The sequence below is a fragment of the Pituophis catenifer genome, unplaced genomic scaffold (genome assembly GCF_029215685.1).
Source record: "Pituophis catenifer annectens isolate HBS135680 unplaced genomic scaffold, rPitCat1.0.hap2 SCAF_3, whole genome shotgun sequence".
NCBI classification, from domain to species: Eukaryota; Metazoa; Chordata; class Lepidosauria; order Squamata; family Colubridae; genus Pituophis; species Pituophis catenifer.
The window spans coordinates 41,953,348-41,971,179 of NW_027256883.1; the positions used below are offsets into that span (position 1 = coordinate 41,953,348).

At 37.9% G+C, this 17,832-nt stretch overlaps 1 protein-coding gene across 1 annotated transcript in view; it reads right to left on the minus strand.

Moving 5' to 3' along the window:
• Window positions 1-17,832, minus strand: part of RP1 (RP1 axonemal microtubule associated) — a 203,545-nt gene that overhangs the window by 68,370 nt on the left and 117,343 nt on the right. The window contains exons 32-36 of the mRNA XM_070942296.1: window positions 13,000-13,219; window positions 5,635-5,789; window positions 3,334-3,547; window positions 2,354-2,544; window positions 812-1,022 (exon numbers count right to left, since the gene is read on the minus strand). Of these exons, the coding sequence (XP_070798397.1) occupies window positions 812-1,022; window positions 2,354-2,544; window positions 3,334-3,547; window positions 5,635-5,789; window positions 13,000-13,219 (991 nt within the window). The remainder of the gene's footprint in view (window positions 1-811; window positions 1,023-2,353; window positions 2,545-3,333; window positions 3,548-5,634; window positions 5,790-12,999; window positions 13,220-17,832) is intronic.

Below are 17,832 nucleotides of genomic sequence, written 5' to 3' on the forward strand. Positions count from 1 at the left end.
TTGGATAGGTAGATTTGACAGATTTATCCACATAGCAATAGCAATAGCAATAGCACTTAGACTTATATACCACTTCACAGGGTCTTACAGCCCTCTCTAAGTGGTTTACAGAGTCAGCATATTGCCCCCAACAATCTGGGTCCCCATTTTACCCACTTCAGAAGGATGGAAGGCTGAGTCAATCTTGAGACAGTGAGATTTGAACTGCCAATCTGCTGGCAGTCAGCAGTCAGCAGAAGTAGCCTGCGCCACCATGGCTTTTATGATTGATGTATCATGAAATATGGAGGCATTGGAAGGATATGACTTCCCTGCTAAAATGGTTTAGACTAGGGATACTCTATATGTCTTGTTCTCAGAATGACCATTTTGATTGTTGCAACACAAAACAAAAGCTAGTTATTTTGAAAAGTGTTGTTTTCAGCATCTGATTTTTCTGAGCATTGCAACTAGACAATTGTTTTATGGCTTGGCCTTTGAATTCATGGAATAAAGATAATGTTATAATATGTGTAAAGAGTCAGGTTGGTATAGTGGTTAAATACCAGGATACAAACCAGGAGATGGTGACTTTTAGTCCTGCCTTAGGCAGGAAGCCAGCTGGGTGACTTTGGACCAGTCATTCCTTTCAGTCCCAGGAAGAAGCCAATGACAAACCATTTCTGAAAATCTTGCCAAGAAAACTTCAGGACTTGCGACATCCATCATTTTACACTCTCCGTTAAAATAAGTCTTCGGACATTTATTCAGTCAGTAGGCAACATTATCAAAGGTTTTAAATTTAGGTTTTAAAAAAGCAAAATTATCTTACCAGGCAAAGGATCCTGGTCTGCAAAAAATGCTGGCAATTCAACACAGATGTCTTCATTGGGTTTAAACCAATAATCAAAATTTAACCACATCTCTTGTTTGGTATCTGTATGCTTCATATGCAACATGTCCATATGCCAGGACTCCTTTAGTTGAGCATGGTCACTGGATATCTGAATCTTGAAAAGTGATCCAACATTTGTCAATTCATCCTATTTATTTGGGGAAATAAAATCAAAATAGCACAATTAAAGCTTTAATTTACCTATAGTTTTATTTTTGGTACCAATAATTTCAAGCTACTGCCTAGAATTTCCCTTAACTATATAAAAAAAAACTGTAGGGAAAAAAATGGCACTTCTTCAGACATTTGAAGTACATATTAAAATCCTGAAAAAATATTTCATATTTGAGTCACATGGCTATTTTATGGACATTAACTATATAAATTTTATATATTTAATTTGATAAACATTAGAAAATTAGTATTCCTTCTATAGAATATTTTAAAGAAACTGTGGAAGATATTCATATATCTGATGTTAAAAATGTAAAGTTTACTTCAGCAAATACATATTCAAGAAGTAGAATACACATATGAGGTTTAGAACCATCAGCAGTAACTCTCTGGTTTGTATACACAATGGCTATGTTTATTTTAGTTTAATTAAGTGCAAATTACTTCATATAATTCTAAACTATAGTACATCTTGATTTTAATTTGTTTTAATTTATGGCGTCATTGATTTATGATCTGTCATTTATAGGCTTGAAAACATTAATATCAGCAAACTGTTTGTTACGTTGGCTTTATGAAATGCCATCTAAATGCAGCAACAGCAATAAGAATTCAAGGAAACTATTCATACCCCTTGTACCTATATTTTATATCCATGCTATACATTTTTTAAAAAATAAATGAATATCCATTTTTAGATAGTTGTCAGAATTGAAAAAAAATTGTGGGGTTCATTTCTCCTTCCTGCCACAGCATTCCTTTTCTAGCTTAACACTCATCAAAGATAGAGAATTAAAATAGGCTATTATTTTAATCTTACACAATGCCCCTGAAATTGTGTTGCTCTGAATTGGCTAGGCAAAACTATCTAATATTGTTCAGAGTGCTGCTTTCAACACTGCAATAGAAGAAAATTTACATGGATTCAAAGGAGAAGAAACCTGTACATCCGATAAAGCAATGACCAGAACTTTGACTTTATTCCACAGTATCCTGAGATATGAAAAACAAATGTGGCTTCATTGAAACTATGTCACCATTATATTTAATAACTCATCATTTCACTTGCCAACATTTTTGAGGTCATTGCCTAAAAAAGATTATTTCTCAGAGGAATTACCTCCAAAGAAATAGTTGCAGGATTTAATGTTAGTATATAGAGCACTTTGAGTTTTTCAGACCATTATTTTTCTCCTTTATCGAGCCCCAGATGCAGAAGCAATACACCTATAACAACATTTATACATGACTTTTTTTTATCCATGACTGGTTTTTTGTTTCTCCTTAAAATAAAAGGCACATTACTTTGATTTGTGTTGTCTTTCCTAAAAGTTGCAGTGCCAACTTTTTGTAACCTTTATCTCCATAAACATTGAAAGTAAAATGCATTGGATCAGTTTCAGCATTTATGTCAGATCCAGTGATATTCATTATCCATAAACCAGGTATTTGCTGATTAATTGGAGAATATCTTGAAGAGGAGACCCTTCTTTTACCTTAATAGAAATTAAAGCAATAATAATATTATTATAACAGCTATTACTACATAATTCTTAAATTCCACTGATTTCAAAGAATTATTCAGGTTCCTAATTTGTTACCAAAAGGACTTAAACACAGAGCTTCATTTTGTCACAATTATAGAACAGTGATGAGTTCTTTTTGCTATAACCATGACAACAATTCATGGATAACACCTCATCAATATAACTAAACAGTTATCCTTTAAAGATTTAACATGCAATTCTCATTTTATTAATCTTAAATCTAAGATTTAGGACTCTTAATTGTTGTCAGTTAGGTTTCAGCCTCTTTCCTAAAGATAATTTTCAAGGAATTCTTTAGTGTCCTAATTTATTGTTCTCATCCAAGTAAGCCACGTTCCACAAATGTATCATCTGCAAACAGTATTTAGTATTATAATAATAATGACAGATGGCATAACAAATGGGTCCAATGAAATATACTTGCAATCAGGACCTAAATAGGAACATGGTGTATGTGATACTATTCTTTATAAAATTATGGCTACCAACATTGACTTAAGGGAGGAAAAGCTCATTTGACACAATGGAAAAATAAAATAGTATTTTAGATATTCTTATCATAGCTCAGAATCTACCATCAAGGTTGCTATTATATAATTTTTTGGATTTCCAACTATTTAAAATCAATTGTTATTTTTGAGTCTTGGAAATAAACTATAGATATCAATATTTTATGCATATTTAGCCAAATCAGAAGGCAAAATATAATCAACTTGATTAGCGAATAAAAGCACTTACCTATGGTTTTAATCTCACAAACAGTATCACAGATTCCCATATTAGTATCTAGCCAGTTCCAACATGGAAACATCCATTCTTTGTCAGAATTCTCTGATTTCTTAATAGTTACCATTTTTAAGTATATTCCAGCACCATAGCCTTCTCCATCATGTCCTACAACTATCTTTTTTAAATGGCTCAAGGAGACTGCTTCTATTAAAAAGGAATCCACCTGTAAAAAATGAAATTGAGTTACATACAAAATGTGTACACCTCATAAAAATACCATGAATATAATTCTAAATATTGAATCTTCAATCACATCAAGGAATATTCAATGTTTAAACCCAGAGACCGTTGACAGAAATTTCATCTTAACAATTAATGTAAGGTGCAACTTTACTAATGTAAGGTGATTTTAGTATATTATTTTATTAAAAGACTTCTTTTATTAGTTTTATTGTTTTTATATGGTGTTTTATATTCTGTAAGCTGCCTTGAGTCGCCATAGGTGGCAATATAAATGCGAATAGGTGGCAATATAAATTCCCTAAATAAATAAACTTCTCAAAGAGTTACTTATGCCAAATAGATCACTCCAACAAAATAAATTGGTAACACCTGAAAGATTGTAATTCTAGTACACATAGAAGAGCAAACCTATTTCATTACTAAAAGAGATGTGAATTGGAAAGGAAAGTATAAAATAAGGCAGAAATTGGGAAACGGTTATTCGGTGCAAAATGGAAAAAAATATGGATGGATAGAAAGACAAAACAATTTAGTAAAGAATATATGTGAATGTGAAAATATATTTTTGTGTGTATATAATAAGTGTGTGAAATACAGTTCAATCAATGTTGCCTAGATTAATGAATTTCATGAATATATACTGGTGTGCCGGTTAATAATTTTAGAAATTGTAGCCTACTCATATTTGGAGGCATCAGGTTGGTAAGCCAGATTTATCTGACATCATCTAAGGCAAATCTAGAAGCTGCCTTTTCTGATGTAGTCAAACCCTTCTCCATGTAATAGCCTGCAAAAGTGATCCATCTGTTATGGTGGTTCCTAAACAGTCTGTTCTTATTAGCAGACAAATAGAAGCTGAGCATAGGACATATAAAATACTGCAGTTTCACATGGATAGTATTTTGCCAGAGTATCAAAAAGATACTGAGCAAGAGGAACTTTGGGAAGGAGTTGATAGATGTGTGCAACTGAAGAATTGAAGAAGTGTCTATGGAATATTAGTTAGCGTAACATGTTGATTAAAACAAGCAACAAACAAAGCACAATGAGCTGCTATGGGAATTCTTATGAAAGAATTATTGTTAGTTCTAAGAGACCCCAGGGCAAGCCTCTTGAAGCAACTTAAGGAACTTTGAGCAGAGAGTTGAAAGTTCAGGAAGGAAGATGAGGAAGGTTGGGGGATGAAACTAAATAATACAGACAATTTTCACAGAAAGTTGAAGAAAAGAGAGTGAGAAATCATCTGCCAGCCAGAGCAAGAGACTGACAGTTTAGGAGAGAATATGCCAGTCAGCATAACTATTCCTTTCCAATCTCTAAGTAGGAAGAAAAGGATAGCACTGAACTGGCAACATTTGCATTTAGTTGACATGCTGGTCCACACACATAACAAGGCAAGACTGCCGAAAAAGAAAAAGAAAAAATCTTTACATGTAGTAAAGAGTAATAGTAAAGACTGCTTTATTTTGCAATGTTTTTTCATAGGAAAATTACTCAAGTTTTTGAATCATTTTAAGTCTGTCATTTCTCCTGCTGCCTCTCGAGGGAAGGGAGGCTGGAAGAGAGAGAACAGAGGACAGAAAATGGCTACCCAGTTGTAAGTAACCTTTGCAAAGGAATGCTACTTAGAACTGAAAGTAAAGATTTCTTTTGCTTTGCTGGGTTAATAACACAGGAAAACTAATCTGAAGAACTGTTTTGACTTCTATATGTTAGATCCATTCATTAAACTCGTCAAAGCCCGTGACAAACTCCCCACTCATTATTAGCTTTGCTTGGTTGATGCTGTATTCAACATGGCTAGCACGAAGTTGCTTGCTTCCCTTTCCTTTGCCCTGTTATTTCATGATATCTTCTCCTTTGAAAATGATGCTTGATGACTATGTAATACCCCTGCTGTGCAAAGCCCTGCCTATAATAGGAAGAAAGGAATGTTTGCTCTTCCACGTAACAAATTACAAACTAACTACATGAAAATAAGAGGCTAATACTTTATTCAAATATTTGTTATTATATTTTGATTATTATTGACTCATATTTAAATAATATTGGTATTTTCTCCTTTACCTTGTTCCTTTGAAATTTTTCTCCTTTAATAAGAGAATCTTGAAGTTTCCTTATACCTGTATCTCCTCGTTCACCATAAACTGTTATATAAATGTTTGCAAAGGTTTCTGATCCCCAGAGATCTCCAGTATGTACAGAGACTATATATTTATATACTGCAAAAAAAAAGCAATATTAGATGAACAGTGCTCATTGCAGCTTTAATCTATATACACAAACATAAAAACATATCTATTTCTTTTTTTTTCTCTTTTAATTGAAAAAGTTTTTCAAATACAGATTTTTCCCCCTTCCCCCCCCCTCCCTAGCCCCCCCTAACCCTAACCCTCCCCCTCCCCTCCCCCCATGGCTTCTTCAAGATAAAATCATTGATATCAAATTAAATAATACTTTACCATTCTTTTACACCACCCCCCACATGCTAACATTTCTCTCTAACATTGTTATTATATCCCCCTTATACTATACATTTCAAAGTGACCTTCAGCTATAAAACTATATAATAAATCCTAATTTAGCATTTATTCAACTCAAGATCTACCCATTTCCTCCACCCCCATAAATATATCTCTTAATTCGAATTTTTTATGTATATTAATATCTGAACCTAACATCCCTTTTCCTAAACTAAACAATCAGTAACCTAACCTATCTCCACTCCTTTTCCTACAGGTCTACCATACATAGTATTTTAATATCTTTGTTCTTCTGCCCACACCACACCACTAAGAAATATTTCCATATATAAACAGAATCCTCAAATGACTTTAAGTAATCCATATAACATCTTCTGTAATGTCTTTCAACTAGATTATTAATTCCATCGCCCATGTAAGGGTAACATCAAGTTCTAATTCCAACAGTATGTTCAGTATCTTCAATTACCATCTGCCCCCATCAATAATGAATATTTTCGTGTATAAAAAACCACCCGAGTGACTTTATATTTGTATTCCATATAGTATCTTCTGTAGTGTCTTTCATCTAGATTATTCATTCCAACCACTGTGTTAGGGTAACAACCAGATCTTCTGCATGCCCCAATCCCATAGTTCTCGTGCCTTATAGCTCAACATATACGTAATCGATTTTTCAAAGAGTCCAAAATAGAAAGTTCCAATCCACTCAGTTGGAGGCCATCTTCCATATCCCAAAAACACAGCATTGCAGAGATCTGTTATTCTTCTCAAAATAGTATAAGTCAATAATTTGCCTCAGCTATATTTTCATGTATCATCCGTCTATAAGTCCCGCTTATTATATTTAATCGTCTCTTAAGTAACTGGCATCAGACTGTTGTTTAGTCTAAATTTTTTTAGTTTTGTAGGACCTGCTTCTTCTCTTCTTAACTTTTTGTGATTTAGCTCTCCATCCTGGTTGCCTTTCTAGGACTTGTATATCAACTGATTGATTTCCATGCTGGTCTGTAACTTGATAAGACATCACATTAAAATCCAAAGCCGCCTCTCTTGTATTTGTAGATAATCCAGCTATAACCTCTGAAGGAGAATCCAAAAGCGACTCGTCCGAAAGGGCCTCTGTGACTTGTTGTTTTTCCATTACCTTCATCTCCATCTGCTTAGCCTGGGTTTCTATCTCTTGTTCATTTCGCATTTCTTTATTCCCGTCCTGTCCTAACACTGATGGCCTACATGCAGATGTTAAATCCTTTTTAAAAGCCTTGTAGTAAAATTCTTCCGCTTTTCCAACAGTATTTAATTGATATCTTTCTCCTTGGTTTCTCAATATTATGCCAACTGGAGCATCCCACCTAAATGGGATGTTTTGTTTCTTTAGTTCAGTCACCAAAAATCCAAATTCCTTTCTATCCTTTAATATCTTAGATGGCAGCTCTTTATATATCCAAATCTTCCTTCCGTTCATTTCTAGAGTGGAGTTAAAAGACTTTTGCACAATATCATTTCTTATTCCTTTATCAGTAAAGTAAATCACCACATCTCTAGGCAACTGCTTTTGCTTTGCCACCCAAGAATTTACTCTGTAGGCCTTGTCAATCTTACAGGATACCTCTTCAGGACTAACCTTTAAAATCACAGCCAGAACTTCAGCAGACATCTTTCTCAAATCATCTCTATTATTTTCCTGTAGTCCCCTCATTCTGACTGCAAATTGCATGGACCTGTATTGCATCATTGTCACTTCTTTTTCAATCCTTTGTTTTATATTATCTGCATTATAAGTCTCGTGATCAGCTTCCTTTTTAGACTTTACTTCTGAGCAAATGTCTTGAATATTTATCAAATCATTTTCAATTCTTTGTATTTTATTGTCCAGATTATAAATCTTGTGATCAGCTTCCTTCATTTTAGACTCTAGTTCTAAGTTGGTATCTTTATCCATCTTTATAACTATTTCTGAAAAAGTTTCCAAAGCTGTTACAATCTGTTGTTTCAGATTGGCATATTTTTGTTGTACCAACTCCTTAATTTCCTGCCTGCATTTTTCAAGATTCTGATTCACAATCTCATCATGTCTTGCCATCTCCTCCAAGACAAATTCCTTTAGGTCTCTAAAGCCATTCTTCTGAGTCTGCAAGTTCAAAACTTGTTCATATGGTTTGTAAAAGGGGGAGCCCCCCCCCGCTGCTTGTTTGTCTGGCTTTGTCAGTTTTAACGCCATCCTGCTACACAGACAAACTCTTTTTTTAAAAAAAAAAAAGACTTCTCTCCAAACAATATCAATATCAAGTCTCCAAGAAGGAAGAAACATAAAATAGAAATTTTTCTTTTCAGTTCTAGCCAGCTCTATTATTTCTGCTACTTTGTTACGTGTTAAACTATTCAGGCAGAAGGACTTTCGCTTTCAGCTTTCTTCTTCTCAAGCCTCAGCCAGTCGCCATTTTAAACTTTTTCTCCTTCGCTTTTAAAAACACTTATAAAATTGTTAGAAATACTTGCAATTTAGGGTCCCAAATCCGGATTTCATCCTATTTGTTTAAGCAATCTGTTGATTTTCATTGAATGGATTGATTCTGTCACCTGGCTCTGCAAGAAGCAGAGTTCCCTCGAAGCCCGGAGCAGCGGCGAGCTGTATAGGGAGCCACATTCTGCTTCCTCCCCAAGAGTAACAAAAAACTCTGGGGAGTTGCAGAGGGCTCTACCTGCCCTTGCCGGCTCTATCTCACGTCTCCTTGAGGAGACGGAGTTTTTCGAGCCGTCTCTCAGCTGTAGAGACGGCTCTTTACAGGCAACGAGGTTGGCGGTCCCGAAAGATCGTCTGGCGGCGACGGAAGTCAAACCGGAAGCCCCTAAACATATCTATTTCAATGTGCTAACAAAATATGCTTTGTTCAACCAAAACAAAAAGAAACCACCAAAAGAAAACAGGAATCTTTAATTCAAATACAGTATATAATTCAAATAAAATTGTGAGTGTCGCAGACAGCCAAATATTGCCATCAAAATAAGAGGGCTTACTTTAATTACATATAGTAATACATTTGAAATGAAGAATTAATGATGAGAAAATTATTGTACTACCATATTTTCCGGCGTATAAGACGACTTTTTAACACATGAAAATCTTCTCAAAAGTCGGGGGTCGTCTTATACGCTGGGTGTCGTTCTCCTGTAACCAGGCAGACCAGCCTGAAAGGCTCTGATGAGCCTTAAATGGCTCTGATGATCCAAGCCCTGACGATCTGCTAATCAGGCAACTCAGTTGGGATCGCCAGAGCCATGGAGAAGGGAAAAACTTTTCTCCTTTCACATGGCTCTGACGATCCAAGCTCTGACGATCTGCTAATCAGGCAACTCAGCTGGGATCGCCAGAGCCATGGAGAAGGAAAAAAGTTTTCCCCCTCCAGCTTGCTTGCCTTGCCTTGCTTCGCTTGCCTGAATCCATTCCATCAGCAAGCAACTCCCTGCCTGCAATCAAGCAGGCAGGGAGTTGTGGACTTCAACTCCCAGAATTCCTCAGCCAGCAAAACAAAGCTGGCTGAGGAATTCTGGGAGTTGAAGTCTACAAGTCTTAAAGTTGCCAAGGTTGGAGACCCCTGTTCTGTTGGATAAGTTTTTTTCCCCTTTGGGATCTTTTTAAAAAAATAGTTAATTGGGGTTTTTTTTAGTTGTTCTTTTTTAGACCTAGCCATTTAAAGTTTAGGAAGTTTTAAATTTAGCTTTCATATAAAAATAAAAATAAAAATAAAAATAAAATAAAATAAAATAATATTTGTGCAGCTTTCTGAGATTTAGTATGTTTTTGTAGTGTTTCACTCTAACTACACAAACACACAAAATCTCACAATGCTGTATGTGGAATTTTGTGTGTGTAAAGTGTGAAAGTTGGGTTTTTGGGCTTTTTTGTGGCTGTGTGAGGTTCCTGCTTGTTTTTGGGTCTAACACAGTTGCTTTTACATTGTGGGTGAGCCAGTTGTGTTGTGTTGTGTTGTGTTGTGTTGTGTGTGTGTGTGTGTGTAAAGTGTGAAAGTTGTTTTTTTGGGGCTTTTTGTGGCTGTGTGAGGTTCCTGCTTGTTTGCAGGGGCCATTTTGGGTCTAGTACAGCTGCTTTTACATTGTGGGTGAGCCAGTTGATGTTTTTTAATTTTTATTTGGTGTGCATTGGAAGAGGGGTAGTCTTATACAGCGAGTATAGCCCAAATCCTATATTTTAACAGGAAAATTCAGGGGTCGTTTTATACGCCCAGTTGTCTTATACGTCGGAAAATACGGTATATAAAATTGCTTCTCTCCAACAAATGGGTTACGCGATCTGAAGTCAAGCAAATAATCCTACAATCACATTTTCCTCCATCCAAAATATTAGCGGTTCTATTTTTTTTTGTGGCTTAAAGTTTCCTAGGTGTTGGTATCTTTGAGACTGAATGATTGATGAAACCCTGATTATAGTTTCTCTGTGATGTATCCCATATTGTACAGAGAAACTTTTCTGTTCTTCTCTAACCTACACCAAAAGGTTTAGGTATTACTACCCTGTCCCTGGATATGTGTGGTACTGAGCTTTCCTGATTGTTGATCCATTTTAGATGTCCCAACATCTGGACTTTCAAAAGGCAACTGGACTTTCTTGGTTTTTTTCCTTGAAAATGTTTCACTTCTCATCAAAAAGCTTCTTCAGTTCTGACTGAATGATGGGGAATTGAAGTATTTATATTCTTTGCAATCATCTGGACATTAGCACTCTGAACGTCAATCGTTATCTCTCTGAAAGTCATTGAAGCTCTTGGGGGTTTATTTGTACCTCCAGGGTCACCTGAATCAGAGTACAAATGAGCTTGGAGACTTCTTGAGACTGTGACAGGACAGAAGATAGGTGGTATTATATTGTAGACAGGAAGTAGGTGGCATCGTATCTCTCCCCCTCTGTTGAGAGAGGGCTGTTCAGAATAACAGAACTGAAAAGGAGCTTGGAGGGCTTCTAGTCCAACCTTCTGCTCAAGCAGGAATCCTATGCCATTTCAGACAAATGGTTATTCAATTTCTTCTTTAAAACCTCCAATGTTGGAACACCCACAGCTTCTGGAAGCAAGTCATTCCATTGATTAATTGTTCTAACTACCTTTTCTGTCCAGAATGGCCATAGATTCCAGATAGCCATATTCTGGACAGAATATGGTGTGAAAAAGGGGTCAAAGAGGCCATCTATATTAAAGCTGAACAGCCTCTCTCAGCAGAAGGGGAGGAATACAATACATTGCATCGCCTGTTTACAACACAGTCCTTTCAGCAGTACCAAGAAGGTGCCATACCTTTTTGCACTCTGATTCAGGTAACCTTAAGTGGCCTCAACAACTGTCAGACTGCTAACAGACCAGATGACTGCAAATAATATAAGACCTTCCATTCCTCACCATTCAGTAAGAACTGAAGAAGCTTCTTGGATGAAATGCGAAATGTTTTCAAAGGGAAAAAAAAAAGTCCAGTTGTCTTTTGAAAAGCATCTTTGGGACAACCATGACCTGGATGATTGAGAATCTCAATAGATATCTAGCTCAGATTTTTAAAATAGTTTTCCATTTTAAGTCCACTATTTGCAGTAGCTATCAGGAAATAATGATAACTTCAAAAGTGCAAGTTGATTGTCCATAGTATCTGATGAAATGTGACAAGAAAGCAGATCATGCAGATCTTATTTATTCATCTCCTGAGTATGATGAGTTAGAAAAAACCCTGGAACAGATTTGTGAGGAGAATAAGAGAACCAACCCTTTGTATTATCTTAGCAAAACATTTTCTGCTAATGGAATCATACTATAATATTGTCTATCAGAAAGATAGACAATTTGAGGATTGTATTTTGGAGCTCATAAATACCTTCATAATATGGTATCTGCAATGAAGAAAAGGCTTGTGTGTCTTAAAAAAATACTCAAAATACTTCACAAAATGTTCAGTCTCAAAGCCTGGCAATAAATTCAACATAATTAGCAACTACCACCTGCTGCCCATGTTTCTCTGTAGTTCTCACTATTGAGGACATGGAAACACTATAAAAAAAAGCTATTCATAGTCCAGAACCAATCCAATGGCTTCACAACAGCACAGTGGTGCCAATATTATATTGGTTTATCATTGCTATAATCATTTGCTGTCCTATTAGCAAGATAGTCAACAAAAATCATCCCTGGTAGTTAAAAGAAAAGATTGGAATGACCATGAGAAAACCACCATAATGCATTTACCATGCACATGTACACACATATGTATTTAAAGCTTTTGTGCAACAAACTTGTAATGTCACCTACTCCATTTTATTTTAATTTTTATGGAAAATTCAAAAAAAGTGAAAAAAAATTAAATTCCACTGTGGCTCCATTAATCCGAGCAAGCACATTGTTCATATATTGCCTCTGCATTAGAGTTTGTATATGACATCAATATAAGTAGATATGGCAGCTATTATTTGCCAGGTATTTTGTTTAGCTCTGTTGTATGCCGCCCGGAGTCACAAATGGAGTAGCAAGAAAGAAGGAGAGGACTTTAGTGATTGGAAGTTATTTGTTGTTGTTGCTCCTTGCTGAAAACTGACAATAATGTTCATAGATTAGGACAGCTGATACAATGTATATTATGATTTCATTTTATTCATTCATTTCACTAAATGCATTGACTTATTTTCCTTTACACACCTAGACATGTACAAACATACACATGTGTTTGTAAAATAAAATAAATAAGTCAATGCATTTAGTAAACTAATAAATCATTTATGAAGCATGGTGAAAAATAAATCAGTATTTTAAACTCTGGGAATCAATCCAACCAATTATATCAACAATTGAAATACAATATCAAAAGAATTCAATCAAGAATTTAAAAGTAATCAGAAAATAAACTAGAGGCTAAATCTAGTTCATGGTATTCCTACTTCTTCTCCCTCTTTTACCTGACAAAGTTTTCTGGTTTTCATTCACTACAGGAAATTCCTTCACCATATCTTTGCATTCTTGGCTAAGGGAGAACCAGCAGTTGCAGTCAAAGTTCACCTCTTGACTAGCATGTAGCTCTTCCATTTGCAAAGACTTCAAATGCCAACCCTCAAAGTCTACCAAATCATCACAGTTGAGCCGAATCTTATACACATCTCCAACATCTCTAGACTCAATCTGCAATTAAGGGAAATGGAAGAACAAAGTATCAACAGAAAAAAAAAACACCAAAACAACATGATGAAATGCAGGACTTTTTGCCCTCAAGAAGCAGAAAAGCATATTGCGGACAATCCATCTCCCATCACTTTGGATATATAGCATTCTCACTAAATTAAATTTATCATTTACTTTACAAATACTGAAGACTTCCTAGTTACAAATACAATTATTTATTGCATCTATATCCTGCAATTTTTCCAGGAGTTCAAGATGACATGTATAATACTCTTTCAAAATAAGGAGGGGATATTTGGCTGACAGACCACAGACAAAAGATATATTTTCCCTCAGAATCTCATTTTTCTGCAGATATCTTAATATTGATTCATTCCATTTCTTTTAGTACCTTTAGTAGTTGTTTTTAAATGTTTGTGCTACCTTTAGAAGCTGTTTTTAAATGTTTGTGCTAAAATATCTGTATTTTTACTACATTTCCCCACATTTTTACAAGCAATTTTCTCTACGATGTTTTATATTGATTTTTTTCCTAATTTATTTCTTTGTGTGTGTGTAAATTGTATTGCAAAATTTGGAAGGTTATCTATTTTGAAGATATGAGATATTAAATTTGTACATTGGCTTAAATATAAAATTAGAATATTAAACTTAGATTGCACTAAAATGTCAATTAATCGCTTATCCATCCCTACATATTGCATGAATAGGAATAACCCTATTTAGTGAAACAAGGTTTAGGTTACTCAAAACAGTTGTGTTTTTTTAAAAAATGTTCAACTTAACCAAGTTTATATCTTTAAAATTATATTACCCTTTTTATTATAGCAGATATAGGTCCTTATGTTATTGATGTTTAGATGCTAGATCAAAAGGCTCTATTGTGACCTGTTGTAATAATAATAATAATAATAATAATTTTATTTCTATACCGCCCTTCTCCCGAAGGACTCAGGGCGGTGTACAGCCTATTTAAAAACACAGACAAAACAACAATATAAAATTTAAAACAATTAAATAAATTGGCTCAGATTTAAAACCCCAAAAAATTTAAATACCCCAATTTAAAACTATTGTGTTGATAGTCCGGCCTGGCGGAACAACAGGGTCTTCAATGCGCAGCGAATCACCCGGAGGTCGGAGATCTTACGAATTTCCGGGGGCAGTTCGTTCCACAGGGCTGGGGCTCCCACAGAGAAGGCCCTCCCCCTGGGTGTCGCCAGCCGACATAACTTGGCTGATGGCACCCTGAGGAGACCCTCTCTGTGGGAACGGACTGGTTGGTGGGAGGCTATTGGTGGCAGAAGACGGTCTCGGAGGTACCCGGGTCCTATGCCATGGAGCACTTTAAAGGTGGTAACCAACACCTTGAATTGCACCCGGAAGACCACTGGGAGCCAGTGCAGCTCGCGCAGGAGGGGTGTCACATGGGTACAACGGGTTGCGCCCATAACCACCCGCGCGGCCGCATTCTGGACAAGTTGGAGCCCCCGAGTGCTCTTCAAGGGGAGCCCCATGTAGAGAGCATTACAATAGTCCAACCGAGAAGTAACAAGGGCATGAGTGACCGTGCGCAGGGCGTCCCGATATAGAAAGGGCTGCAACTGGCGAATCAGGCGAACCTGATAAAAGGCCCCCCTGGCCACGGCCGTCATATGCTCTTCTAAAGACAGCCGTGCGTCCAGGAGGACACCCAGATTGCGAGCCCTCTCCGTGGGGGGCAAAGATTCACCCCCAATAGTCAGCGATGGCACCTGCTGTCTATATCGGGGCGCCGGAAGCCACAGCCACTCGGTCTTGGAGGGGTTGAGTCCGAGCCTGTTCCTCCCCATCCAGACCCGCACGGCCTCCAGGCAGTGAGACATCACATCAAGGGCATCGTTGGGGTGGTCTGGGGTGGAGATGTACAGCTGAGTATCATCAGCGTACAGATGGCACTTCACCCCAAAACCACGGATGATCTCACCCAGCGGCTTCACATAAATGTTGAACAGGAGGGGCGAGAGGACCGACCCTTGCGGCACTCCCCATGCGAGACGCCTCGAGGTCGACCTCTGTCCCCCTGCCAACACAAACTGCGAGCGGTCGGAGAGGAAGGAGGAGAACCATCGCAAAACGGTGCCCCCTATTCCTAACCCCCTCAACCGCTACAGCATGATACCATGGTCGATGGTATCAAAAGCCGCTGAGAGATCTAATAGGACTAGGACAGAGGAGCAACCCCTGTCCCGAGCCCTCCAGAGATCATCCACCAACGCGACCATTGCCGTTTCTGTGCTGTACCCCTGCCTGAAGCCCGACTGGTATGGGTCTAGATAGATAGCTTCATCCAGGTGCCGGGGAAGTTGTCGTGCCACCATGCTCTCAACAACCTTCGCCACAAAACGAAGGTTGGAGACTGGACGATAGTTGGCTAATTCAGCCGGGTCCAGGGAAGGCTTCTTGAGGAGGTGCCTCACTACCGCCTCTTTCAAGGCGGCAGGAAAGGCACCCTCACTCAGAGAAGCACCTATAATCCCCTGGAGCCAGCCTCGTGTAACCTCCCGGGAGGCCAGTACCAACCAGGAGGGACACGGGTCCAATAAACACGTGGCGGCACTAATCTTACCCAGAACCCTGTCCACATCCTCGGGAGTCACAGGATCAAACTCCTCCCAGATAACATTCTCAAGACCTGCCCCGGTTTCCTCCCGTGGACTCATCCAATCGGAGTCCAAGCCATCCCGAATCCGAGCGACTTTATCATGCAGGAATTGCACAAAATCCTCAGCATGACCCTGCAAGGGATCTTCCCGCACTCCCCCCCAAAGAAGGGAGTGGGTCACCCTAAACAGGGCGGCTGGGCGGTTCTCTGCAGATGCGATAAGAGCGGAAAAATGGTTAGATTTTGCCACTTTTATCGCCACTAGGTAGGTCTTGATATAAGACCTCACCTGTGTCCGGTCGGAATCGGATTGACTAGTCCTCCAAATGCTCTCTAGGCGTCTTTTCCGACGCTTCATCTCTCTCAGCTCCTCAGAGAACCAAGGAGCTAATTGAGATCGGCATCGGGTCAGAGGCCACAAAGGCACGACGCGATCCAAAGCTCCAGCGGCTTCCCTCTCCCAGGCGGCCACCAGCTCTTCAGTCGAGTCGTGTGTTAGAGTCTCAGGAAATGGAATCAGGAAAAGATTACCACCGGTTCTCTTCATGCATGTGCTTTGTGTGCAATCGCTTCGCACAAGCGCATTAGGTTTCTGCCCAGCTGAGCAGTGGTGGGATTCAATTTTTTTAACAACCGGTTCTGTGGGCGTGGCTTAGTTGGGGGTGTGGCTTGGTGGTCATGTGACCGGGTGGGCATGGCTAGCTGGTCATGTGACTGGGTGGGGTGGCTAGCTGGTCATGTGACCGGTGGGCGTGGCTATCTGCATAAGGACTACAGAGGGCTGAAAAAAGTCATTTCTGACTGGTCCTCGCACTTTTGACCGGTCCTCGCACTTATGACCATCCTCACATTTATGCCCCTTGTGGCATTCCTAACAACTGTGTCACTCATTTCACAACTGCTTCTCTTCATCATGGTGACAAGATAGGGCAAAAACGTAAAATGTGAGGACAGTCGTAAGTTCGAGGACTGGTCAAAAGTGTGAGGACCAGTCAAAAATAACTTTTTCAGCCCTCTGAGTAGTCCATATGCAGAAAAGGACTACCCAGAGGGCTGAAAAAAGTGATTTCTGACTGGTCCTCGCACTTTTGACCGGTCTTCGCACTTACGACTGGTCATCATTTATGCCCATTGTAGCATTCTTAACAACCATGTCACTCATTTCACAACTGCTTCTCTTCACCATGGTGACAAGATAGGGCAAAAACGTAAAATGTGATGACAGTCGTAAGTTCGAGGACTGGTCAAAAGTGCGAGGACCAGTCAGAAATAATTTTTTCAGCCCTCTGAGTAGTCCATATGCATAAAAGGATACAGCAATAGAGAGGGATGAAGGAAGGGAAGGGAAATTAGAGTAGGAGTGAGGGTAAGAGAGGGAGGAAGAGAGGAGGAGAAGGAGAAAGGAAGAGGAAGTAGGGAGGAGAAGAAGAGGGGGGGAAGAGAAAGTAAGAAGGAAAGAAAAGAGAGAGGTGGTAGGTTTGAGGAGAAAGATTGCTGTACAATAAAAAAGATGAAAGGGAAGAAAGCCAACCCCAAACAAATATAAAGATATTAAGATAAAGAATGAATTGTTAAACTTTAAGAATAAAAGAGAACAAATATGAATAAATAACAATAATTAGAAACACACATACAAACATACAATGTATTTTCTTTGAACAGAATATTTGGCCGGTTCACAAATTTAAACAGTGTTTAGTCATTTCAATTAAATTTACAATTTCTATATTTCCTTTTTGCCATATTTATTCCTCATCTATTTTTCTAAAAAACCAATATTATCCTTCATCTTCATCTCTAATCTTAATCAAATTCAATTTTTCCCTTCTATTCTATATTATACCCCTTCCCATTGTCATCTATTTTTATATCCATCCTCACATTGGTTAATTATGTAATATTACAGTTGTTTAATATAAATTCAACATTTTAATATAAATCAATTAGTTATATAACTACCTTTTTTGTA